Genomic DNA, 25207 nt, shown 5'->3' with positions numbered 1-25207 from the left:
TTTGCTGGTTTGCTTACCAAACCAAGAAACTACGCTACCTGGTTTTGACTGGTGTCTACCCTGATATTATGTCCAAAAGAATTGGTCTCTCAGAAAGAAATGGAACCACTTTTGGTAGTTGTCACGCTCAAAATGCCTGTTGGCTTCACTGTCCTTTGCCTTACTTCAGCTGATTCCACTTTGAATTCCCTCTCTCCTGCTGTTTTCCTTTTCCTTCAGGACAGTCCATGCTATTGGAATTTCTGTCACCTTTGCAATGCGAGAGGACCTCCAGGGTTTGAGCTTTCTTTCAAAGAGCCAAACAGCAACTCAGCAGTTGAATTAGGAAACTGAAAACGTGTGAAGAACTCTGCTCCTGCTCCTTTAGGCAGTCAGCTGATGCCTTGAAGCATTGATACGATTACTTTGATATTAGCACGTGGAACTACAAAGGTTACTCATAATCATTAAATTACCTAGCAGCCCAAAGCAGAGAGAGCCAGAAAAGCCTTCTGGAAAGCAAGTGGCGTCTGTGATCCAGAGGCTGTTGTGACTCACAAGGGGGGATTTCACATGGGAATGATTTCGAGCAGACACTGGAGAAAGGCCTTCCAAGCCACTCTCTTGTTCAGATACTATGAAAGAGCAGAGATAAAATACTTCCATGAGGGCAGCAAAGCAACTGGGAAAGCAGCCTGTGCCTTCAGGCTATTACTATGAATGGAAAAAGAGCACTGCTCCGAGTTCAGAGCCAATGTGCTTTCCTCAAGTGTGCGAGCCACAGATCATAATGTCAGAACAGTCACAAAAACACCGTGCCTGGGAAGCCACTGCCCTGAGAAGCGGTTTTGCATGTGCGTGGGAAATGTGGGCTCTCCATATATGACTTGGAAACGAATGTGTATGTAGTGTGTGAGCATGCATGCGTATAGGCGAGATGTAAACATGCATGTATGTGCATCTGTAGGATGTGCGAGTACATGCCAAGCGGTGCTGCATGACGTGTTCATGGAGGGTGTGGTTTGAATGCGTGTTCTTTGTGTTTCTGTATTGGATGCAGGGATGCACACACACAAGTATGTGTGTGTAATGTGGAAAAGGCAAAACGTCTCCACATGGCTGGCATGAATTCCTGTGAGTGCTTAGTGTGAGACTTGGCACAGGGACACTTTGTGTGGTTGAGGAACCAGCCCTCTCCTCCCTCCCGGTACTTGCAGGCTGAGCCCTTGGGCAGCGGGAGGGGATTCCACGGCTCTCTGCAGAACCTGGTTGGGCAAAGGAAGCTCTTAATTTCCAGTGCTGTGAATCAGATAGTGTCCTCCCACCCACTGGCGTGAGACAGCTCCATCGTGAGGAAACGCTCTGTAACCAAGTGGTCTTTTTCTGGTCGCAGTGAGTGAGAATTTCCCCAGACGGCAGATTCAGACTCCCCAGAAACCACGAGGCTGGCTCCTGCCTCCACAGCTGAGAGCAGAGCTGACCAAGGTCGGTGACGTTTGAAGAACAGATGCTTGGAGCACTGCTCACCTGCTGGCACATGCAGGATGCTCAGTCACAACAGCTTTGTCTTACGCGCCCTTGTTTTACTCCAGCCCCAGTCCGGGAGTCTTTTTCAGCGGGATCATCCCCATCTCCTGAGGAATGAGCAGTGTGTGCAGGTCCTGCCAGCTCCCCCTTGCCATTACTGGCCTGGTCAGCATGAACAGCCTCGTTTCGCAAGGATTTTTTCCAGTATGTCTATCAAGCTCAGTTCATATTGGCAGCCTGAGGCACCCAGCATCTTCCCAAACCAGGCTGGCCACTTCCAGCCCCTTGTCCTGTCCCCTGCTCCCAACCCCGGGTCCTACCGCTGCCCTGCTCCCACTCCCATCCCTTCAACCCTTGCACCCAGCCCTATCCCCTGCACTCAGCCCTGTCCCCTGCTCCCAACCCCAGGCCCTACACCTACCATGCTCCCAGCCCCATCCCTTGCACCCAGCTCCAGCCCCTGCACCCACCCCTGCACCCTGCATCCTGCCCCAGCCCCGCTGGCGCGGGCCGGACGCGCGCGCGCCTCCTAGCGGCGCCGGGCGGTAGCCGCGCAGTCCCGCACCCTCATGCAAATGAGCGCGGGGAGGCGGGTGCTGATTGGCTACGGCGCGCGGCGCCGGCGACGCCTCCGGCGGGGACAGGAGTCGGCCGCGGCGGGTGTCCGCAGCCAGGTGAGCTCGGCCGCCGCCGCTCCTCCCGCCCGCCCGGTTCGGCGGCCCGGCCCGGCACCATGACGGTCGCGCGGCTGGACCAGGGGCAGCGCCACCGCCCGCGCATGGCGTTCCTGAAAAAGGTGAGGGCCGAGCCGCGCCGCCCCGGGGGGCAGCCGCACCGCGCCGGGCGTTGACGCCCCGCCTGGCCGGGGGCGATGCCCGGGGCAGGGCCGCTCCGGGCGCTGGGCCGTGGCCGTGGGGCGCCCCGGCCGCCGCCTGCCCTGGGGCCGCGGGGGGCAGCAGCGCCGGCCCCGCGGTTCGGGTGCCGTGACCCGGTCGGTGGCCGCGTGCCCTCGGTGGAGCCCCGCTGGGGCGAGGGATGGGGGCTGCGGGGCGGTGTGAAGCAAACACCGGTTTGTCTGTTCTCACAGCTTAGTCTCCGCTCAGTTGTTCTCCTGACAAGTTTCCTTCCTCTCCCCTCTTTTTCCCCAAAGGCTCTAAAAATGGTGTCATAAACCAGGAGGAAAAACATCACCTGCTGTGTTAGGCCCCCGTTCACTGGGGGCCGCGGAGGCTGGTGCCCCCGGCCGAGGCTCGCTTTCGGAGGAGGCGTCGTGGCCAGCTGTCTGCTCTCTGCTTCTTTCCCCCCTTGCAGAGATGAGTGTTTGTGACCAGAAACAGTTGAGGGAGTGGGAAGATGTGTGCCCACGCTCCTTGGATAGGATGCGTAGTTTTGTAACGCCTTTAGGTTTTTTTCTGTAGCGTTCATTCAAAAATGTAGCTGGTTTTAGCATAACTGATATCTGCAGAGATTTCTTTTTTAAACAGCATAGTGTTAAGCTAGCGTTTCTCCCACCTACTCTTCCTGCCTGCGGCTTATCTTGTTGAGTGGAATTAGCTGGATTTCCAGTGACAAGTACAGCCGTCCGGTTCCTGTCTGAGTTGTAGTTAGTGCTCATGCAGTGCCCACAGCCTAAGAAGGCAGGAGGATTACGGGTGAAAAAGGGGAAAAGTTTGAGGCTGTTCAGTCCCAAAGTATGTGCTTGGCACTAAAAGCACTGCTACTTTTCCCACTGGAGGAAATAAAGAGGATATTTTCTTTGGTGCTGTGCCTTTCTAGGTAAATTTGTCTGGGAAGCCCTGCCAAAGGAAATATGCTGGGCCAAATTCTGCACTGAGTAATCCTCCATGGCATTGCACGTGGGGGTGCAGAGGAGAAACCGTGTGCGTTGAGAAGACAACCTCCAGCAGCTGTGCTTTAGCTGCTCCGTGGGAGTATAACAGCCTTTTCAAAGTGCTCTGAGTTCCTCAGGTGGGAAGATCTGTTAAAACAGTGGATTGTTATGGAGAATACGCAACTTGCATTGTGAGCGGTGAGGATTTGAGTAGTTACAGCGCTTTGCATGTCTAAGACCTGTTTAGCACTGGGAAAGGAACCTCCTGTGATGGTCAGTAGAAAGGTTTCGGCTCTCACCTCCACATTCCTTCCTCCTCTGTTTTTTCCAGACAGTGGGGCAGGCCTGGGTGGAGCCTTGGCTGTTAAGTTGATGTGGTCTGTGTGCTGATGGCCATGTCCTCTGAGAGCAGAGCACACCCTTGAAGTACCAAGCAGCTTTAGCAGTTGGTGGTGGTGGCCGCTGAGGATGCTTGACACATATCCACTTAGCACCTTGCAGGATTAGATCCTCAAGGAGCTGAAATCCTAGAGAGCAGCTTTGTTAATTGCTTAATTCTGTGCTCAAGCCTTGCCACCAGCTGACACACATGCTGTAACCAAGGGACTCCCTGCAGGTGCCGTGAGGCTGCTGGTCCCGTTGTGCTGCTGCTTGGAGCTAGGCCACTCCTCTGTACGCTGGTTCTTCAGCAGGCCGCTTGTGACTGCGGCAGCCCTGCCATCAGAACAGGGGGAGAAGGAAACTGTTTGCTTCAGGGGGTGGACGGTGCCTTGTACTTGCAGTGAGGCTGCTCTGCCCGACTTGGGCTGGCCGTAGAGCTTGGTCCTCACGGCTGGTGACACCATCCTGTGGTTCCTGCCTTGTGCCCCAGTCTGGGGCAGGGGCTTTAGGCCCAGCAGTGGGTACAGTGCTGCTGAGAGCTGAAGCAAAAGAAACTTGTGGGACTTTGCAGAAGACCAGAAACAGTAGTTGTGGTGAGGGCTGAGCTTTGCTGTTCCCCTGATCCCCCTTCTGACCTTGCACATGTGTCCTATGTTATGTTTCAGCCCTTGGGCAGGGCAGCCAGGCAAACACGGGCCAGGCCATGAAAATTCGCATTAAAAATGCTTGGCTTGTTTTATTTATTTATTCATTTCCCTCCTAAACTGCTTCGGAGGAAAGAATGTTGGTCGGAAAGTCTGTCAGGGCAGGGAGGGAGCCTCCCAAACACGCATTTCGGGCCAGATGCTCAGGAGATCTGAATCAGACCAACCTCTTGGTGTCTGCCTACTCCACCAGCAGGAATCTGGCCTCCATTAGGCAGCAGCTGGCAAAGCATCAAGCAGCACTTTGCAGGGTTGTGCTCTCAGGCGGCTGGTGGGCTGTGTATTATTCCTCGCTGTGCTACATGAGCTGCATCGTGACTCATACCTCGTGGGTAGGTTGATGGATGCCGCTTGCCTTTTTCCTCTGCCTCCCTCTTACTCGGGTCTCTGACGTCCAGGTTGACTCCTCCTGATGCAGCGTTGTAGCTGGGGAAGTACCGGGTCTCGGATCTGCAGCGTGGCTCGTTAACCCTAGCAGCATCTTGGTTTGAATTCTCCTGGTTTAGGCTCTCCAGCAGTTGCTTGCCCACATCCGTGGACACTTGTAGAAGTGTATTGGGGGTTGGTTTGTGTTTTTGTTGGAAGGAGCTATTTAGTAGATTGCTGTCCGTTTATTTGAGGCCACGTACATTGCTGGAGCTGGGCTTCACCGTGACAGCTCCTTGGAGGAAGCCTCTGCCGGCCCCTTGGCTTGTTTGATCCCTTGCGTGTTTTGTCCCTTCCTTGTGGCAGGGTGAGCACGTGGACCGAGGCTGTGCTGGCAATGGGGAGGGGAGCGTGAAGGAAGGCAGCTAAATTCTCTTCCAGGTTTCCTATGCTCTCTCCAAGGGATCTCAGGGACAAGAAACTAGTACTCGTGACTGTGTATCACAAAGAACTGTAGTTTTAGGCCAAGTCTAGCCTCCTCCCTTCCTGTCCTCACTTTCCCTGTCTCTGAAGTGGATAACCCAGGGATACGTGCCTCTGTAAAACACCTCACAAAGTGTGAAATGTTCTGAATGTCACTAGCAGTGTCTGGGTGAATATTTATGATAGAGAAAGCAGTAGCTGTTTGATTTTTAGCACCAGGAGTGGCTGCTCTGTAGGCTGGGGCCTGCTTGGAGAATTTGTCTTTCTTATATCTTAAGCAAGGATACCTCTGTCTGGGTTCGTGCTGAGAGGGGTTTGAACCTCTCACCTCTGAGGTATTTTGTTGTCGCATGTTGAACTCTCAGCACCCAGCCACCGATGCCCTGTGCTGAAGATGCCCTGGCTCTGGGGAGCTGGTACTCAAAGGGCAAAGCCGGGAGAGACAGGCATGGGAAACGCACCCAGGGTAACTCACCCGAGTGATCCATCAGCAATGATCTGTCCATGCTATTTCCACCTGCGGGAAAGGGTTTGTGTTGGATCTGCCTCCCCCAGAACTGTGGCGGTCCCTTGTCAGTCGCTGAAGCATCTGCCGATAAGCGCTTCGCGCAGAAGACCCTGACCATCCCCAGGGTTCCCACATGCTGCTGTAAAGCTGATGCTTTTTTCCTATGATTTGTGAGTTTAGTTGTGTTTTGCACTTAATGAACTCGGTGACTTCTTGCAGTCAGACAGGGGACAGTTTTCCTGTCGTCTTCTCTGTGGCTTTCTGGGTGAAGTCATTTCTGTGTAGAGATTCAGGTTGGTTTGAAAGGAGACCTCAGTGGGGTTTATGCCTTATGACGGCTCTGTGCTTAAGATGAGCTTGCCCCACAGTCTGTCTCCTTTAGCTCTTCTCCCACTGGTGTTTACCTCTGCGTGCGTCTCCACCTACCAACCAAAGGCAGGAAGTGGCTTCTAGCTATATAAAGTCAAACCAGACAGTGCTTCCCTGGCCAAAAATACGACAAAATGTGCTAGAGCCCGTAGCAAAGCAAGCAGATGTTCTCACTGTTTCAACCAGCCCTTCTGGCCCGCTGCTGGCAGGCCGGTGCTGATAGCGATTCCTGATCTCCAGTGGTGTGTAATGAGCAGACCATTCCCTGGGGAGACGAGGAGGAGCCATGCTGAGTTTTGATCAGGAAAGTGCATGCTTTGCCGCCAGAGCAGCAGGCACCACCCAACGGTAGCGCCCTGTTCTTCTCACTTGTTCCTTTTAATAGAAGTTGTTTTTTAAATGATGTGAGGGAGCCCAGCAGGATACAAAAGCAACAAATGTCTGGAGCTCCTCGCTCATTAGAAGAGAGAACATCCTGTGCTGGGAGGCTCGAGTGGGTTTCTGAATCGCTTGCTTGCTCTCGACTGGTAAAGACCTGTCTCCTGAATCCAGCGAGGAGTGAACGGCTGCCCTGTTCCTATGCTCCAGGCACGAAGGCTTGGAGCAGAGTGTGCTGTACGACGTGCGGGGAACATGCTGCTTGAGCCGGTGGGGCCTGTCCGTCATTAGAGGTGTGTGGCCAGGTGCTGCCCCCATCACTGCAGCATGGAGGCAATCGGCACTGCTGTATTAGTCCTGCCAGCATCCCTGGTAAGGAACTGCTGAGTTACAGACAGAGTGATTCCCCAAGATTACCCATATTTGCATACAGGGGAACAGGGAACTGAATCTGGGTTTCCTAATTCAGTGCTCTGACTGCTGGAGCATCCTGCCTCTCCTCGTGCCACACAGCTGCACCGGCACCTCTCCACACCTGACCCTGAACTTGCAGCGGCTGGAATTGGGGCCAGGTGATTACAGAGCCCTCAGTTCCCTGGGCTGTGCAGAGCTGGGGAACGGGAGGAGGGAGGTGGTCTTCCAACTTCGATCTTTGAGGGACCTCACGGATCTCTCAGCTCTCCTCTATGAAAATAGTCATGTCCTTGCCTGCAGTCTTATGGAAACTGCCTTGGAAATCTGAACCTTCAAGTCTTAAAACACAGAAGGTAGCTAAAAGTAACTTGGTGATGACTTATGGTGCCTGGCTTGTCACTTTTTAGTGGTTGGTTTTGACTGTGCTGGATCTGGCAAAGATGGTGCTGTCACTGAAGTGGGCAGGGTTTTGCCTGGGTAAGGGCGCTGGGATGAGTCCTTCTGACCTGCTTTTGGTGTCATGGCTCAGTAAATTTGGGGTTCAGTTAAAAAGACTAAAAAAACCCCTTCATATTCCACTGCTTTGGGTCTCATTTTGTTATTTTATGATATCTTGTATGAATACATTTACATAAATACAAATATTTATATAAAATTTTAACAAACTCCTCTGTTTTAGTCTTAGTTTGACACTAGCTTTAAAAACAGTTGAAAATCCATTTTTACTGTCAAGCCCAGAGTGTATCCTGTCACTACAAGCTTAAATCCTCATTGAACTTGGCAAGACTTAGGACAAAAGTCACTGTGGTGCCTGTGAAAACACTATCCTTCATTATGCATGAGTGTCATCAAGTCACATTCATTAAATCCACTGATCCTGGTTAAAAAGCTGCATCTTCTCCTGAAATGGATGTGCAGAGAGACAAAATTGGTCCTGTTGGAACGATTTGAACAACGTAGAAGCAGAACACAAGGAAGAGCATCTTCCACAAAACCAGTGCTCTCATGGTACCCAGATGAGCATATAAGAAATCTCCATAGACAAAAAGCACGTGTGCTTTCCCACATGTAAATTCTGGTCCCGTCTGTAACCAGTCCTTGGCCTGCTGTTCAAAGACTTGGTCAGATGGCACCTGTGCTCTCCCAAAGGATGGGTCGTTCTCTCCTCCCTGGGGTCTGTGCTTCTTGCACAGCCCAGGAGCAGAGTCGCGTGCTCTTCCTGTCGCTTTTCAAAATCCCATCTGGTTATTATCTGCAGGTCAGAGACAGAACCTTTACTGTTTGGTCTCCAGCCAAACTGTTGTTGACTTTCTTGGTGCATGGTGCAATATCTCTGATTCTGTGCACAGATGGGGTATTTTAGCAATAGAAGCAGCTTTCCAGACTTCTTGTTCCCATTTTTCTTTTTAAGTGCCCCAGCAAGCAGCCCACTGAGCCAGAGAAGGAGCATTTACAGGTAGCAGAGAGATCATTCAGTAAGGCAAAACCATCACAGTGCTATGCCTGGAAAAGGAGCTAGGATTTTTGTTTTCCTAGCTCAGTTCTCGTGGAGTGGTATATGTGTCTCCTGTGGACTGCAGGAGGGAGTGACACTGAGTCAGTGCGAAGGTTGACGTGGTCTTGAAGCAGCGTCCCCAATGGAAAGGGGGAGGTTTGGGGAGGACTGTGGTCATTGCGTCCATCCCTGTGCTGCTCCTCTGCGGTCCCTTCTGTGAGGCTGCCCAGAGCTGCTGTGGCCCTGGGGGGTCCCCCCTGCCCGTGCTCGCTGCTGTAACACAGCCCATCCCTGTCATGCTTTGCAGATCGAGACGCTTATGATGGAAATGCAGAATCCAGACACAGGCGTCAAGATGCACACTCAGAGGGTGATGATCACAAACATCCCACATGCCGTGACAGGTAAGAGCTTATCCTGGGGGAGAGACTAGCCAAGGAAGTTCTTCAAAGAAAAATTGTGGACCTCATGGCCACCCTTGTGTTGGCACTGCCTGGATGCATGCCGGAGCCCCTGTTCCCAGGGACTGTCTGCAGTATATCCTTTGAAACATACCTGCTCCCTTAAGCTCATTCTCATTTGTGTTTCATTGCACTCCTAGTTGTGTGTGGAAGAGACACGAGGAATGCTAATCATGCACTTACAGCTGTCTCACATGAATTTAACTCAGTTGGCCTTGCTTTGCCTTAGAATACAGGTGAACAGAAGCTTCAATTTCCGAGCCTGTTATATTCCTCCTGGTGCTGGATCACAAATCGGGATAAATATTAAAATCCAGTTAAAGTAGGCAGAATGGAATCAAACTGAAGTATGGTGCTTCAGAAATGAACAACAAGCAATTAGTCTCCCTTTTAACATTTTCTGGTAATAATCATTTTTCTTCAATTCGCAAGAAAGAAACAAAATATTCAACCCACTTCTCTGCCTCTTAATGACAGCTTTTCCTCCTTCAAACAGGCTGAGGAGAAAACAGACGGGTAGCTGTGCTGTGATGTGTCATCTCTAGTGTTAGAGGCAGCTCCTATCGCAGTCTTCCTTTGTGCCTGTTAGTCCCTTTCACGGGGCACTAGCAATGCACTGTTGGCACTTCTGTTTCCCAGCTCTCCAGACCTTCACCTAAGCTCTTGTGAATATTTACAATGAAGGATCCGTCACACAAACTGTACCAAAGTGTTATCTTGCTTTGGGCTTTCTGCAGTACTTTGAAATTCAGAACAAAAACTCCTGCTGAATCCAGTGAACTTGCTCCAGGCAACTAAGGAGAAAAACTTGGCCAAATAGATTAATTCCTCCCCATGGTATTTGCAAAGCCCTGTAGGCCCTGTGTATTGTTTGCTCTGGGTGTTTCTTTTTTTTTTTTTTTTTTTTTTTTTTTTTTTTTTTTTTAATATGTGGCAGCAAAGGCACTAAGATTCAGTTACTTGCCCATGGACACAGTATGAGGTGGTGTGATGGTAAGGCAAACTCGGATGATGTCTGAAACTCATTCTCAGGAGCACATTCTATATGTTGCAGTCCAAACTGTATAGTGGCTTAGGTAGCTGTTGTGTAGCTGAAACTGGTGTGGCACTTTGCATCTGCAAAGGATCTGGCCTTGCCTCCTCCATTTCCTGTTGAATAGCTAAGGCAGTGCTACAGAGAAGTTTCCCCTATACTGAAGATAACGTGCCAACTAGATTAAATGAAGTGGGAACAAGCACTTCTCTTGACGTCTGAGCGCTATAAAATACCACTTCCTGAAAGCTGGTAGATAGATGATGTGGAGGGAAGATGCCTGCGAGTGCTCATCCTCTTTGCGTGCTCTCTGCTTCGTTCTGGTTCCTTAACCAGAATTGCTAGAGTTCCCTCTTGCATAGGTCATAAATTCAAGTCGGCTTCTGACAAGCGTCTGAGTTATGGTCTCCTTCCCTGTCAGTCATTACCACTTTCTAGACGACGATATTTTCAGTGCTACCCAAGCTGTATATACACTGATTGGCTTCTAGGTGTTGCAGAAGAGACTGATTCATGTTTAATGAGGGAACTGTGAAGACATTAGAGCAAATCAATCAGTAGATGCTAATCCACTGAAGAGGACTCAGCTCTTCAAATTCAGGAAGATAGCTAGGTAAATTCCATGCCAGTGGAATTACAACTGAAAAGGCAAATAACTATCCATGTTTAATGTGCACCTTTTAAGGCAAATGCTTACAAAGAGAGCTGTCTAGAAATGAGTGATGAGATAATCCTTTAATTTAATCTATTTCAGGAAACAGGCAGTAGGATAAAAGCTCTGAGCCCCATTAGAAGGCTGTCATCACTCCAATGTCAAGAAAGGTCATCATTTCAATTTGCAGTTGTAGGGGACATTTGAAGGAAGGGGCTGTTGGTATTGATGTGGGACTGAGTGCATTTGTGCCTGGCCCTGTTTAAATGGAAGGAGGTTCACAGTACTACATTCTGGGATGCAGATTAGAAGACTGTTGGAAGTTTATGCTGACTGTGAGTATGACTGGGCACATCCCAACAAATGAACTGGGAGAGATGAAATGTTTGTGAATGCAGAAGTCTTGTTTCCTCTCAGTATGTCCTGTTACCACCACAACTTGGCTCTAAGACTTGGATGTTGCTTCTATGCTGAAATTAGTGTCTCTTAAAGGACTAGAGAAGATCTGTCACTGGTCTCTTTCTAAAGCTGAGATAGCACCATGCTCTGTGAATCTGGAGATACTTTGCAGTGCTTCTTTCCAGATACGATGGTGCAAAACAAGGGCACGATATCCTCCCTGGGAGTGTGAGCTGTTGCGTTGCTTAAGTCCTTTCTAAGCCAATCAAGAAGGTTTAAGTGATGCTCAGGCCACATGTGGGTCTTCTGCATGCGCACAACATACTATCCTGAGTTGATTGCCTTCGTCGCACTCCCTCTCCCGATCAAAAGCTGATCGCTGTTTAGTCAGGAGAAACATCTGAAGGACAGCATGGCTGGTGGGAGAACGGCAGTGTGGTTTGTCTCTGCTTCTCTTGCATGATGCATTTGAGGGCATGTATGGAACAAGGGATCCGTGCATTTGGTAGGCTCCAGAGCAGTGTTAGGGGTAAGGACTGGAGAAGTCTCATTTTGGCCCATGCATTGCACACTTCTGACTACAAGTGCCTGATAGTTTCTTTGCTTTACAGGTAATGATATACTGCAGTGGATTCTACAGCGTTTGCAGATCACTGAAGAAGGTGGGTAGAAATGTAGACAGGGATGCCTTTTCAGCTTTGTGCTTGTAAAACTTTAAGATCTCCATAGACAAAACCCCTTAGATGTATTCTTCTGTCCTGAGTAGTAGCTCACTTCTGAATTCCACTGCGGTGTTTCTGTGCAATCAAAGCATCTGCCTTCTCCATTTCCAGAGGCACTACACCTGGGAGACTTGTTTGTCAAATACGGATACATCTACCCTCTGCAGGAGCCAAAGAATCTCACCCTTAAAACGGACAGCAGCCTGTACAGGTTCCAAGTGAGTTGCACCTTATCTAAAGATGTTGATTGGGAGTTCAGAGCTAGTTTGAAAAGCAGGCAGTTCCCCAGGAGCTGGAGTCACGAGACCGGGCTATGTGGCTGTGCTTATCATTCAGCATACAGAAGGAAGGAAAAAGAGGGGTCCACGGAGAAGCCTGAGGCCAATTTTCCCACTCTGACACCAGTTTTATGTATTGGATCACAGCTTACAAGCAAGCTATGATACTTCCTTTAACTAAATTAGTGTTCTTATTCAACTGTAAAATACTGTTCTTTATTCTAAATGTGTTTTTTCCCTCCAGGTCTTAAAGTATCAAATGAAATCCTAGTAATAGGTGATGTCTGGGTAATATTTAGGTAATAACTAGTACTCTCTGGGGAAACTGAATAATGAATACATAGAAGGCACAGTAATGGGTTATGATCAAGTTCATGGATGGACTGTTTCCCTTATTATGAGAAATTAGGATACACTCACAGGTACTTCAAATGAGGAGTCTGGTTCCCCTGTGCTGCTAAATTAGGCTCCAGCATCTCAGTCTAAATGCTCAGGCAGTAGCGAAGGGCTGGCCATCTTAACAGATCGCAAAGCAGAAGTGGATTTGACATTAGCGGTCTGATGAACCCTCTTCTCCTGCTACAGCTGGCCTAACTGTACCACTGTGTGTGCTTACACGCAGCCAGGGAGTTGAGGTTCTGAGTACGGCGGAGAGAAAAGGGTTCCTCTCCCTCCACTGTGGGTGCCTCTAGGCATGAGTTCAAGGCTACTGTGCACTAACCAAGGGTTTGTTTTTTGCAGACTCCCTATTTCTGGCCTGCACAGAGCTGGCCTGCTGATGACACAGACTATGGTAAGTGATAGCGTTATATTTGTTTAGGAGGGGCAGCTCAGTCCTGTGTCTTTGTGCATACAGTCCTGCACCATGTTTGCTGTTCATGTCTTTCTGTTGTGTGTCTGCATGTAGTGACCAGCCCCTTGCATTTTCTTTCATGTTATTTTGTGAGTAATGCAGAATTGAAGGAGCACTCTGGATGTGACTGCCTTATCATGGCCCTGATTAGATAAAGTGCTTAAATTTCTGTCTTCTACCAAGACCCATCAGACTGGAACACATCTAAAGTGCTCTGCTGAGTAGGGAAGACTTTAAACACAAGCTTAGATTTCCCTGAGTAGTTAAGTGTATTCCTGGATCTTGGCCAAAGACTGTCTCCCTGTAGCTTTGGATCAAGCCCTGCATTTAGAGATGGTTCTTTCTTTAAACAATTTGTGGTTGCTGCAATACCTCTTGACAGCTCTTCTGTATTGATCTTTTGCTGCCATTGTAGTGCCTTTTATAATAGGGCTGGTTGTGAAACTTGGGCCAAACAGCTTGACTTGCTCCTGTGGGCTCTGCTGTGCAGTTCAGACTGGTTTGTTTATGCCAAGATTGTCCTATGTGGCTTTTATCTACATCATGTTGTAGATCTTCTGAAAAAAACCCCACTTCTAGACTGGAACATTTTGAATAAAACTTGGAACAAGACATTGGTCTGGACTTGGAAAGCTTGTAGGAAGAACACTGAAAACTTCAACATCTTAAAGATTTGGCCCAGTATTCTCTGATCCTTGAAACCCTGGCTCAGTTCCCAGAGGAGGAGTAACTGCTGGGATAAGGCACGTATTGCTTGTTGTGCCGTGTTCCAGAGCGCTGGAGCGTGGCTGCTCCAATCTGCATTCATCTCCAGTTCATCTTTCTCCAGTGAGCTTTTTGTGAGATTGGCTATTAAGATATCTTCTCAAGCACGAGCTCCAAAGATACCTGTGTTTGTGTGGGCAGTTTATCCACTCGATGTGGATATGTTGGTCTAAGGGTATATTACTGCTTATTTGCTTCTCCCCATCTAGCAATTTACCTAGCAAAGAAGAACATTAAGAGGAAGGGGTTTTTAGAAGAATATGAAAAGGTAAGGAGATGTTGTACTTGTTCTATTGCAAGCCCCAGGTTTGTTGTAGCTTTGGCCGTCTGTTCCTATAGCTGGAGTGCGGCAAAAAAATTGCCTCTTTTCAATTGCATGAAATGTTACTCCAGTGGCCTCAAAGGCCAAAACTGTAAAAGTGAAAAAGTGGCTGGCGTGGGAAAAATATTCTGAAGGTAATGGTAATTTCAGCAGGGGTACTTTTGAAATGCTGTAATTCATATAAATTATGCTCAGAACAAACTGGATTTCCTGGCTCAGCTGCCAGCCTAACCTAGTCGAACTGTGGAGAGTCAAGAAAGCCCTAGGATGAGTGTGCCTTGTCCAGAATTTTTGTACTAACTGCTTCTTTATTTTTATTCCAGGAACATTACAACATGCTCAATAAAAAAATAAACTACAAGTGGGATTTTGTTATTATGCAGGCCAAAGAGCAGTATAAGTGAGTCGACTCGGGTTCTGTTATTTGTGTCATTGGGGAGGGTATGAGGAGGCAAAGCTTTGCCGTCTTGGTCTGCAGTTAAATTACAGTTTAAAAACATAAATTGCAGTTTTAAAATAACTTGCAAATGCCCCTCGGAATTGTAAAACAAACCTGATTTTTCATATCAGCTTGAGGTTTCTCAGCTTAGGAGAGACATTTTGTTCACACCTCATGAATGAAGAAATGTAGCTGTTTGCAAATGACTGGATGCCTGCTTGCAGGCGACGGTGAGGTTTTGCTGCACCTGCTTTTCTCTCGCTGCCTGGCGTTTGTCCACCAAAGATGTGGTGTCGGTGTGGTCTGTCAAAGCGAGAGCGTGGGCAGGGGTGGGTGCCTTTCCTGCTGACACATGCTTGTGCCTCTGCAAATGGTTTTTGCACATGTGTAAGTGTATAGAGGGAGGGCTGGATTTTGCAACCGATGCGGCTCCCTCAAGAAGCCGGGGTCTGATGCTGCAATGTAGAAGTCCTCATTAGGTACAGTCTCTTTTGGCTGTAATGCCAGGCTTGCCTGTGAGCATTTGTGAATCAGGCGCCTGGACTTAGGAACTGTTATCAGTCCAGTTCAGTTACTGTTTGCCCGTATCTGATAGCAGAACTTCAGATCGGAATTAAGAAGCAGTACGTAAATGTTCCCAGCAGACTTCTGGAGAAAACTTTGAAATACGTACTTGGGCACCCTGCCAAAATGTCTTAATCTTAAGAACTGAATGCTTCAGATTCCCAGGGAAGTTAGTGGATATGAGATGGGATTACTGTTCTGGAGATAAGATCTTTTCCACTTTTGTGGATTCCGTTTACCTTTTCTACTTTCCAGCATGGCACGTGTTGCTTCTGCTGTTCAAGGGCTGTTTATCTTCCCTGGGATTGTAGCCACTGGGTCAGAATACAGTTCATCAGATAATTTTCTCATTAAACATGAGACTGTTTTTTGTAAACTGAGGTTAGACTTAGGCTAAGAGATGCCAAATACAGTTTTAAAGTTAGATAAGACTATCTCTAAAATAGTAGATTAAACCTGTCTGAGACTTTAATAATGTTGAGGTTGACTGTTGCAGAACAGCCTGCATCCGTGCTGTTAAACCACAGCAGGGTGGCCACATTTGAACAGCCTTTTGGGAATGCTCCCTTGCCCAGGCTAAGTCCCAGATTGTGCCCAGGAGTTGCCTGGGAAAGAATTAGTTGGTCAGGCCCAAACCATGCTAGTGCCTGTTCTATATATAGTAGAGATGATTGAGTTTTAGTGCCTGAGAACATTCTTGGCACCATTTGCAGATCGTTTGTGTGAGGAAATGCCACCCAGTGCTGAGAGACAAGGATGAGACATGTATAGGACATAACTGCGTGGAAGTCCCCAGACACTGTCCAGCAACATCTGAGACCAGTAAACATGAGGCAGCCAGACCGACCCCAAGTAACTGGTTGTTAGCGTAAAACTCCACCAAAGGGCCGTCTGTCTAATCAAAAGAGGATGTGTCTGCTCCCAGCTGAGCTCAGGAAGAAGATGATTTCTCAAAAAACTAAGAGGGGGGAGGGAGCAGCAGTCATGTGTGGCCATGTGAGGAGCATGATTTGGAGTCTAGAATTGGGCAGGGTAAGATGTGGTCAGGAGCAGCAGTCCATGTGAGGATGCCATGCAATCAGCCTGGGTGGGATCCATGCGGCAGGGGAGGCTGGGGGTGTGCCACCTTTGTCATCTCGCTGGTTTGGGGAGAGAAAATTCATTAATACTCCTGCTGGAACTAAATCCTGTTCTTGGCTTTGCAGGGCAGGGAAGGAACGGAAGAAGGCGGACAGGTATGCCCTGGATTGCCAGGAGAGAGCCTACTGGCTCGTGAATCGAACCCCTGTAAGTAGAAGGTGACTGTTTATGGCATTAGTATCTAAATGGTGCTCTCCCAGCCAGGCCGCGGGGCTGACAGACAAGCTGGCTCTTGGTGGCAGTAATGCAAAGGAGGTTTGGGGGGAGGCTGTAGGTATAGACAGAGGGAGACATGCTGCAGCTTCATTGGCTCTCCCAGTCACGGACTGGGAGGCAAAAGGAATCCTGAATCCACCCCACGTTTCTCCTTGATTGCCCTCAAAAACGCAAGGGAGGGAGGTTCAGCCGCAGCATCTATGCTCCGAGGAGGAGAACGTTTCCCAGCGACTGGGAGGAGAGCTCCCCTGGGGCACTGCTGGCTGAGAGCCACGACTGGGCGGCTGCCCTCCGCATGGTTCCTGGGCGAAGCCGTGCTGGTCGCAGCCTGCTTTCAGACTGTCCTGAGGAGCGATGCTCCCCGGTCCCACTCCTCATCAGAGGCCTTAACTGAGTATCCTGTGCAAGGTGGCAGCGGAGAATGACGAGGGAGAACCCTTCTGGGTTTGGAGTTCTCCTCACGCTGGAGTGTGTCCCACTGACTTTAAAACAAATGAGTTACAAAGCTGTTGATGTTTCTTGTTTATAACAGCCCGGCATGCAAGATGTCCTAGAGTATGGATTAGATCGAGTAACAGATCCTAATGAAAATAAGGTAAACCAGGTGAGACAGCATTTCTGTCATATCTACTGAATTTACTTGGGAGGACCCAGATAATGCCCCTGAGGCTGTGGTTTTTTGGGCATTGCAGGCTGAGCAAGTCAGCTCAGCTGTGACAGCCGAATGGGCCAGAAGTCGAAGCTGTCTCGTTGTCCAGGGGTGTGGCCTGCAAAATAGTGTTTGGCAACTTCTTTTGGCTTTAAGATATTTTATCAGCTCTCTTGCTGTTTCAGTTAGTGTGTGTAATTACAGGACATGCTTTCTCCGCTGGTGAAACTGAAGTAAGGAATTTTCTACTTCCAGCTGCTCGTTGATGCTTTTTTTTTTTTTTTATTAGTGCTGAATGAACTCTATGTGGGGTTGTGGGGTATAAAGGATCAGAGGAAAGATCCAGGTTTAAAAAAAAAGACCTCCAGAGGGGGAATGAGCAGGAAGAAGTTGGGGTGGTGCATTAGAGACAAAATATGTTGCCTAAGAACGTATATTGTGTAGGAAGGCCCTGAAGAAACAGCATTAATGACCTGAGACTGTGAAAATTGAGCGGGACCAATTCAGAGTCCACAGTACAACCAATGCAGTCAGTGGCTGAAGAACTGGAGCCAACCTTCCCTTTCTTCATCAGCCCTTTTAAGTGATCCTGTCTTTATGCACTTCATGACGTTCGTTTGGAAGTGAAGTCAAAGTGTGTCTCAGCATTTAAATGCAAATGTTACTGTGATCAAACTCGCCATATTCTCACGACTTCTCATTTTCGTAACAGTCTTTAAACATTTCAACAGCCAGAGGCAGGATAATTGCTTTGGCCAACTGTGTTCTGTTGCCATAGAGACTAAAAATGAGCAAAATGTTAGGATTGGGGGCATATTTTATTTTTTTTATGCTGTAACTGGCAGCTGCTGGAATGCTTCCCCTCTCCTCTCCCCCCGCCGCCACTGGAGAGGAAAAGGAGTGGAGGAGAGAAACAGGAATTGAAAGAGTAGCCTGACTTCTTGTTCTTGCCCCCAGTTTTACAGCTGATATGGAAGGAGATTTTAGGTTTGCAAACTTTCTGAAAGCCCCTAGCCCTCTGACAGCTGCTTGGTAGCGCAGGTGAAGTGGGCTGGTGGATCTCAGTTCAGTTCCCACCCTGGACATGAAAGACACGGCCTTCTACGCTTCGCACTTAAATGGAGATCCCAAGGAGTACTGCGGGCCTGAGCCAAAGGACACCAAGCTTGGGGTGACTTCACTGCCGTTCTGCTTTAAGCTGGTCTCTGAGCCATGTCTCCTCTGTGGAGATTGAGCTGGAAAGGGAAGGTGGTTCTTGCTCCTCTTTTTGCTTTTGAAAGAACGTTTGACAGTGCACGAGAACAGCTGAAAGGCCAGACTTACCCACCATTGAACTAGCAGCTTTCCCTTTCCTGCAGGCTGCTCTCAAACACCTGTGGCTCAACAGCCTTTTTGAGCAGAAAGGATGGTCCAAGCTCCATCAGTGAATGCTGAGCTGGGTTGTGCTTTACTGGCCATATCTTACCCCCTTGCTGAGGACAGTGTGGAGCTTTACTGATGTTTTCTGTAGGCCCAGCCTCTGGCGCTGACGTGGGTGAAACAGTGGGAGCAGAAAATGAGTGCATGAATCCAGCTCATTTGATTTGTGGCTTTGTTCCCGCTCAATCTAGCTTGACTTTGCTGGCCAATTAGTTTTCCTTTATCTTGACAGCAGAAAAAGAAAATATTCCTAGTGATAATTTATTTCAGATATCAAAATGACTTCTTTGAAGCTGATATTGGCATGAACATCATCTTCACTTGCCTCAGACCCCTTTGCGGGGCTGCTCCTTCCCTAAGGGATAGAATCCTCTGGGGATAAACAGGTGCTCAGCCAAACACTGAACTCCTTTGAAGGTAGCTTTTATTATTGACCCATGGATATCCTTCAAGACTATAATGAGCTAAGAGTTGTAGCTGCACAGGAAGAATAAGGTAAAGCAGTTGTCCATTGAACAGCTAATTAGGGGATGCTTTAGTCCTTTGTTACCCACTTCTCAGGCTCCCAATCAAGTATCACTGCACACGAGTTACCAGGCAACTGCCAGAGCCCAGTGACTTGCCTGCAGGTACACACTTGCTTTTGCAGTCCTCTGTAACCAGAAAGTCTTGCTAAATGGTGCTTCAGCTTAGCCAAAATTACTGCACTGGATCCAAGGACTGTTAGATGAAATGCCCTGGCTTCTTGTATGCAGCAAATTAGCCTCAGATTGTTATAGTCATTGCTGGCCTTTAATATCATGTGTCTCTGTCGGTTCAGCTGCCTAATAAACACCTAACTTCTGCTACATCAGTCCTGTTGTTTCAAACAACAGGATCAGAAACAATAAACAGGATGGGGGAGAACCAGCAATTTGAAAGAAACTGAGCATATGGACATGTTACAAACCTGATTTTCCACTCTTGGGGTAGAAACAGCATTGCAGAGATGCATCTTCAGATGGTCTAACAGTAGATTCAAAGTTTGCCTCTGGTGCCTTGGTCTCCGGGCTGGCTGTGTGTAGGGAAAGGCCCACATCTGCACACAGAAGAGGTGTTGCGTATGTGCAAAACGGGTCCTGTTCGCGTGCTCAAGTGCTGTTTGTTGCAGCAGTGCAAGAGAGCAGTGCCCGCAGGTTTTTTCCTCTGGCTGAAACAGTGAGCTCCAGGGAGAGGCCAGGCTGTGCTTTACACAGGATCCGCCGTTCCCAGCCCTCTGGTCATTCGCAAAACTTAGAGCTGCATGTGTGGATGGGGAGCCGTGCCAGGGGCGCTCAGGGCAGAGGCAGGCTGCAGGGGTGACGCGTAGTGCCCAGGTCCAAAAAGAGTTCTGAGCTTGTTCTTCGCTCCAAGCTCTGAGTGTACATACAGAAACTGTTGTCTGGCTGTTAACAGTCTCTGTAAACTCCGGTAGTGGTTGGACAGGCAAAAGCACAAGGGCTGTTATGCCCGCGTTGTGGTCGGGGAGGCCCATGCCAGTGATAGAGGTCCATGCAAATGGTTGAAAATTAGCAGGAGATGTCCCAGCACTCGCAGGAGCTCATGACTTAGCCACCTAGTCCGGCTCCAGCCACAGGGCTCTTGTGCAGCCCTGGCTGGCCCCCAGCCACGCTTGGCAGCCGTTGTGCGCGTGGTGAGCGCTCAGGTGGTGGCATGCGGGTGTGACAGGGCTGTGCTGGCTGTCCAAGTGCCGCTGTGTGTCTCAAGGAGAAGGATGCTCTGCAGAGCAGGTGGCACTCGCCTGAGCCAGGCTGAGGTCTTTCTCTAATCATCATTTTGATTTGAACCCTGAAGCGCTGGGGAGTTTATCCACGGTAATTGCAATAAGCCAGTCATTAAGGGCATTGCAAAATTAATCTTATAATAAGAAATGACTCTTCTGTTCCAAATGTTATTTCCTTCCAAATGAGAGAGTGAGTGGGTGGTACGGGGCGCTTCGGCAGCGCTGCCGTGGCTGGCTGGCGGTCACGCCGGGTATGGTGAGGAGCACTGGCGGTGTGTTCAGCGGGACGCGGGGGTCACTGCTGGGGCACTTTGCAGAAAGGAGCCAGCCGGGAGAGGCTGTGCGGGCTCCAGTAGTGAAACCAGAAACACTGGTGATGGGAGGGCTAGGGGAGGAAGGGAAGGGAAGTGGTGTGCGGCTGTAAGGTGAAATAGCTGGGGTCCTTCCTACTTACTGCAGAGCACAGCCACCACCTGCAGCACTCAGTGAGGAGGGGAATGGATGTGGTGGTCAGCACTGGGCTCCTTTTTTGATCCATCTCCAGGTCTGTGTGAGCCCTGGCAAATCCCCTCCCTGCCCTGGGCACCCCACCGGCGCTGCCCTGGCTTTCCCAGGTCTGGCTCTCCAGAGGGCTGATCCTGCACACTCAGGCTTTGGCAGGGGGGATCCTTGGTATAGGACACACACTCAAAGAAGCTTTCCATGGGGGCAGGCATAGGGTTGGCTTTGACTTTTTATTTACCTACATACAACTTTTCCACATGATGGTACTTTAATTCATGGCTTTCTTGCTCTATGTGACATTTAACTTTATGTTTCTTTTCTCTTTCCCACCAGCTGTTTGTCTTGTGTGTGCGTGGTGATACTGCCTGCCTCTGAGACCCCTGTAGAAGACTCACACAACTTAACTACCATACGAGCTGTCTTCAAGCTGTTATGCCAGCATCCACCTCTTCTCACCCCACTGCACCAGGGCTGTCCAAGACATCCATCTGGCAAAACAGAAGAAATAAGGGGCCTTTTAAAGCCATCTAATGGTTTTAATCTGTTGATTTTTTCCTAAATTAAATGCCCTAACCACTCTCAAGTTTCATCAAATGGAACAGTTCAGCTGGCGCTTGGTAAATCTGAAGGGGCCTGATTTGTATCTCAGGCTCCCAAAGGAGATAATGAACTTCTATTGTGCAGGAAATAGCTGGCCTGAAACAGAAATGAAGCTCCCTAAAGAGGACAATTCTAGGACAGTAAAAGCAATGAGTTTCTCTGCAGAAGCAGATGGGTTTTTGCCTTCCATTTCTACAATGTATCTGAAACAACGATGACACTGTGGAAATGGGGAATGGTGCCTACATGAAGGCCTGACATCAGGTGTACTGTTAAAAGCAGGAAGGGGTGCAAAGCTATTCTTTAGTCCTTGCATCAATATCCCGTTAGCTCCCAGCATACTCAAAACAGACCTGGTCCTGGGCTGTGGAAGGAAATGGGAATTTTATCCTTGACTTCTGTGAGCAGAGGGTCGGGCTCAATGTTGTGGCTGAAATGGAGGCAGAATACAGTTTGGCCTAACTGAGCAGAACAGTGTTTCTGTTGCTAGTAACCAAAGTGCAGTCTGCCCGGCCAGCCACTTTCCCCAGTAGTTTTCAGACTAACCAGCTGATGCTGTGGGAGTTGCATTCTTTGAGCCAGATTCCTGTTGCCTTGGAGTCTTGCTTACATTCAGGTACCAGTGTCAGTGCCCTGGCTTTTAATAAGCTCTGCTCTCCTGCTTTTGCAGCTGCTACTTCCTGCTAGTTGCTGCTAGTTTTTCCCAGCCAGACAATACAGTTGCATCCTCCATCTCCTATAACATGTCCCAGGAGCCTTTGCATGAACAGGGGAGGCTGTAGACCCCTGTGGCCAATGATCCTACTGTTGTCCAAGATCCTTGTACTTCCCTTGATATGTCAGTGCTTAAATCCCCATCTCAGTTCCCTGTGTGTGGCCTGCAGAGCATCTCTGCTGCTGCTAGTGTTTGCTTTCCTGGTTGTCCCTGCTGAGATAATGTGCACTGCAGCCCTTCAGAGCCAGATATGGCACTTCCAGCAGAGAAAAGCTTCCTCCCCTTGCAATCCCACAATGAGGATCTCTGTTAGTACCATGCTGGCTAGGTTAGGTTTGTGTTAAGATCAGATGGGCTGGCTTCACATTAGTGCTGTAAAGGTTGGCTGATCTGCTGCATATCTGGCTCCTGCCACTGAAATGGTGAGTGTATCCTCTCAAAAGCAACTGAGTTTCAGCTAAACGTGGATATTTTTCTTCCGTATGTAGAACAGCCTCTCCCTTCTGAGCAGAACTAGCGATAGGGTTAAAAGGCAAAAACAGATCTGCCCCCACCGTGGTCCCCGCACAGAGCAGCCCTGGGAGAGAGCCCTGCCGCCCCCAGAGCAGGGCAGCTCGGGAGCCAGGCTCTCCAGCGAGGGGCTGGGAGAAGTGTGCTGCTGGTGACATTTTTATACCAGATGCTTCATTCCTCATCGCTTACCAACACTGCACTGCCCCAAGGCACTCTGCAGACCCACATCTGCCACAGGGTTAATTAGGATAATTCTGGGCTGCAGATTAGCTGCGTGACTCTCATTGCCTCGAACAGGAGGTGCAGAGCTGAAAGCCTGCGTAAGCCTTTAAAGGCTTGCTGGGAACATCCTTGACTTAGCCTGTCTTTCCCTCTCCCTCCTCAAGTTTATTTCACACAAAGTAACTGTGCTTCAAAGCAAGCTGTGTGAATAAACACCCTGCCGTTAATTTCTTGCCTTCAATTGCTTGCTCATTTGTGGATGACATATAACGTAGTCTAAGTTATTCAAATCTCAACGTAAGCACCCTGTGCACAGCAGCTACTGCTTCTGAGGCTTTTAATTGTGGTGTTTATATTTTGCAATGTGTTGGTTCCTGTCTCCTTTAGCTAATACTGAATGATCTAATCTGTCTTGTAAACGAATCTATTTAGCTCCATTAGAATAACCCTTTAATTGAAGGCATACAAGCAGGCTGTGATGGAGGAGGCAATGCTAAAGAGTAAATACAGCTAATGGAACCATTTATGGTGTGTGGATGCTTTTAGCTTTGATGATACCCTGATTAGTTGAGCTTGCTGTGTTTGATTTTAATTGTAATGAGAATTAGTTGAAGAAGGCTGCACAATGGCAGCCCTGCTATGGTCTTTCATTTCTCAAAGAAGTGGGTGAAAGCACCTACCTCAGCTTAATGGTATTTGTTTCTTTATTTTACAGAAAAAAACTATGGACGTTTATAGAAGAGAGGTAACTGGTCCTTCCCTCGTTTCTAGGTGTTCCTCCTACATGTATTGCTTATATCAGTATTGCATTGGGCCTCAAAGCCCCCTTTGCAGGGGACAAGCTCTTTTAAAAACACCTGGGTTTGGCTGGCAGAGACTCTGCTCCATGGAGTTTGCAGTTGATGTGTTTTCAGGACATTTCCTGCCTCGGCACCTCCCGCTACAAACAGGCACCAGCTCTCCTGGTGACGGGAAGGCTCAGGCAGGGACAGGCACTAGGGCTAAGACTAAATTAGCGGTAGAAAAATCATAGGTGATGCATCCAATGGCACTAGTATAGAGACAGCCAAGGCTCGATGATAACTACCTGCTAAATCTTCCAGAACACTTGTGTATGGCTAGAATCACTTGCAATAACCTCAGCGAAAATAGCCATTTTGCCAAGACAGGGATTTTGTGATTCTTTGGACATCCAATAATTAGGGAGGAAGCAGTCTGTGTTGTAGTTAGCTTGACCAATTGGGGGAGGGAGGGAGGTTTGGATAGAGATGGCTGTGTTCTCTCACCTCCATGCTCCTAACTGGGTATATCTGATCCCTCTCAGATCATGTACTGTCAGCAGGCCATCATGAAGTCCAGAGTGAAATCTTCTGTCTCCCTGGGAGGGTAAGTCCTGACTTCTGCCTGTCCACATGTTAATTAGTCTTCAGTGCACGTCACTTAATGAGATGATTAACCTGTGTCTTCTGGGAGCTGGTGTCTCACTCGTGGGAATTGGTAGGGTGGCCACACGCAGGGGTGTTTGTGTGCTGGCTCTTGAGGCTGCATGTTCCCTGGGCCAGAAGGTGTAAGGCAGAGGAGGGGTCAGAGTCTGAATGTCTGTAGAGCAGCATCACCCTCTCGGTTGAAATTCCCTTTGAAATCACAAGGTATTTTAGCTGATCGGGGCCGGGCAGTGGGGCTTGGGACCCAGCACAGCTCTGCAGTCTGGAAAAGCAGCTCTGTTGGGGCTATCTTGCTGGGACACAGCAGTGTGTCCATCTTTTGCCTGCGCTGGGTAAGCAACCAGTGGAGACAGACAGACAGACTGACCCTCCTGGTCTCTGATCCCAAGCCTGCTTGGCTGGATTCAGCCCCAGTGGGTGTTTTTGCTTGGGTGGTAATAGACTCCCGAAGCTGGTGAAGTCTCTGACTGTTCTGCGTTATGAAGGAACACGTGAGTCCCCATGAAAGTCCAAGTGACTAATCAGCAATTCCTCTTCTTGAGGGAGCATTTCCTCATCAGAGTCTTGATGTAGCCAAGGAAGTGCAAAGCTCCCAGTCCTAGCGTTAGCCTGTTTGCTGCGTTCGCCACAGGCATTTCTCACCTGGAATTTTATGTGCTGGACAATTGCCTGGAGGTGCAGTCCACACCATCAGTCTGTTTTGTGTACGTAGTTACTGCCTGCCACTGATTTATATCAAATCTGAGATAAATAAGGTGCTCAGGCCTGTTAGCTGGGAGAAGATAGTTGTGGATGAATGAAATGGGAGGAAGAGTTGGGGGAAGCAACACCTCTTGTGAGGATCACAACTTATGAGGGACCAAGAATTCTGCTCCCTTGTCTGTCACTGACTCCCAGGTCCCTTAAAACTCTCCTCACCTCAGTTTTCCAAACAGTGAGCTGGAGCTAGGGAGAGACTTGGCTACCTTCCAGGAATTTTGCGATACTTAACTGTCTGGCAACGGAGCTTTTCATGTATTAGCCCTTGTCTTGCGAATATGTAGCACCCAGTCCGTAGGTCCAAAAATCCTTGGCAAATTTGGATCTCTATCTCAACTGT

The 25207-nt window shown here is 48.8% G+C and overlaps 1 protein-coding gene across 2 annotated transcripts in view; it reads left to right on the top strand.

Moving 5' to 3' along the window:
- Positions 1 to 2107: 2107 nt before the first annotated feature.
- Positions 2108 to 25207, top strand: part of RGS9 (regulator of G protein signaling 9) — a 32421-nt gene continuing 9321 nt past the window's right edge. For both annotated transcript variants that reach the window (XM_064522767.1, XM_064522768.1), the window contains exons 1-11: positions 2108 to 2302; positions 8743 to 8839; positions 11592 to 11642; positions 11814 to 11920; positions 12722 to 12773; positions 13808 to 13866; positions 14244 to 14320; positions 16129 to 16210; positions 16812 to 16874; positions 23379 to 23408; positions 23988 to 24049. In XM_064522767.1, the coding sequence (XP_064378837.1) occupies positions 2240 to 2302; positions 8743 to 8839; positions 11592 to 11642; positions 11814 to 11920; positions 12722 to 12773; positions 13808 to 13866; positions 14244 to 14320; positions 16129 to 16210; positions 16812 to 16874; positions 23379 to 23408; positions 23988 to 24049 (743 nt within the window). In that variant the 5' untranslated portion in view covers positions 2108 to 2239. The remainder of the gene's footprint in view (positions 2303 to 8742; positions 8840 to 11591; positions 11643 to 11813; positions 11921 to 12721; positions 12774 to 13807; positions 13867 to 14243; positions 14321 to 16128; positions 16211 to 16811; positions 16875 to 23378; positions 23409 to 23987; positions 24050 to 25207) is intronic.

The sequence above is a fragment of the Dromaius novaehollandiae genome, chromosome 18 (assembly GCF_036370855.1).
Source record: "Dromaius novaehollandiae isolate bDroNov1 chromosome 18, bDroNov1.hap1, whole genome shotgun sequence".
Lineage (NCBI taxonomy): Eukaryota > Metazoa > Chordata > Aves > Casuariiformes > Dromaiidae > Dromaius > Dromaius novaehollandiae.
This window is presented reverse-complemented; position numbering and strand designations above follow the sequence as displayed.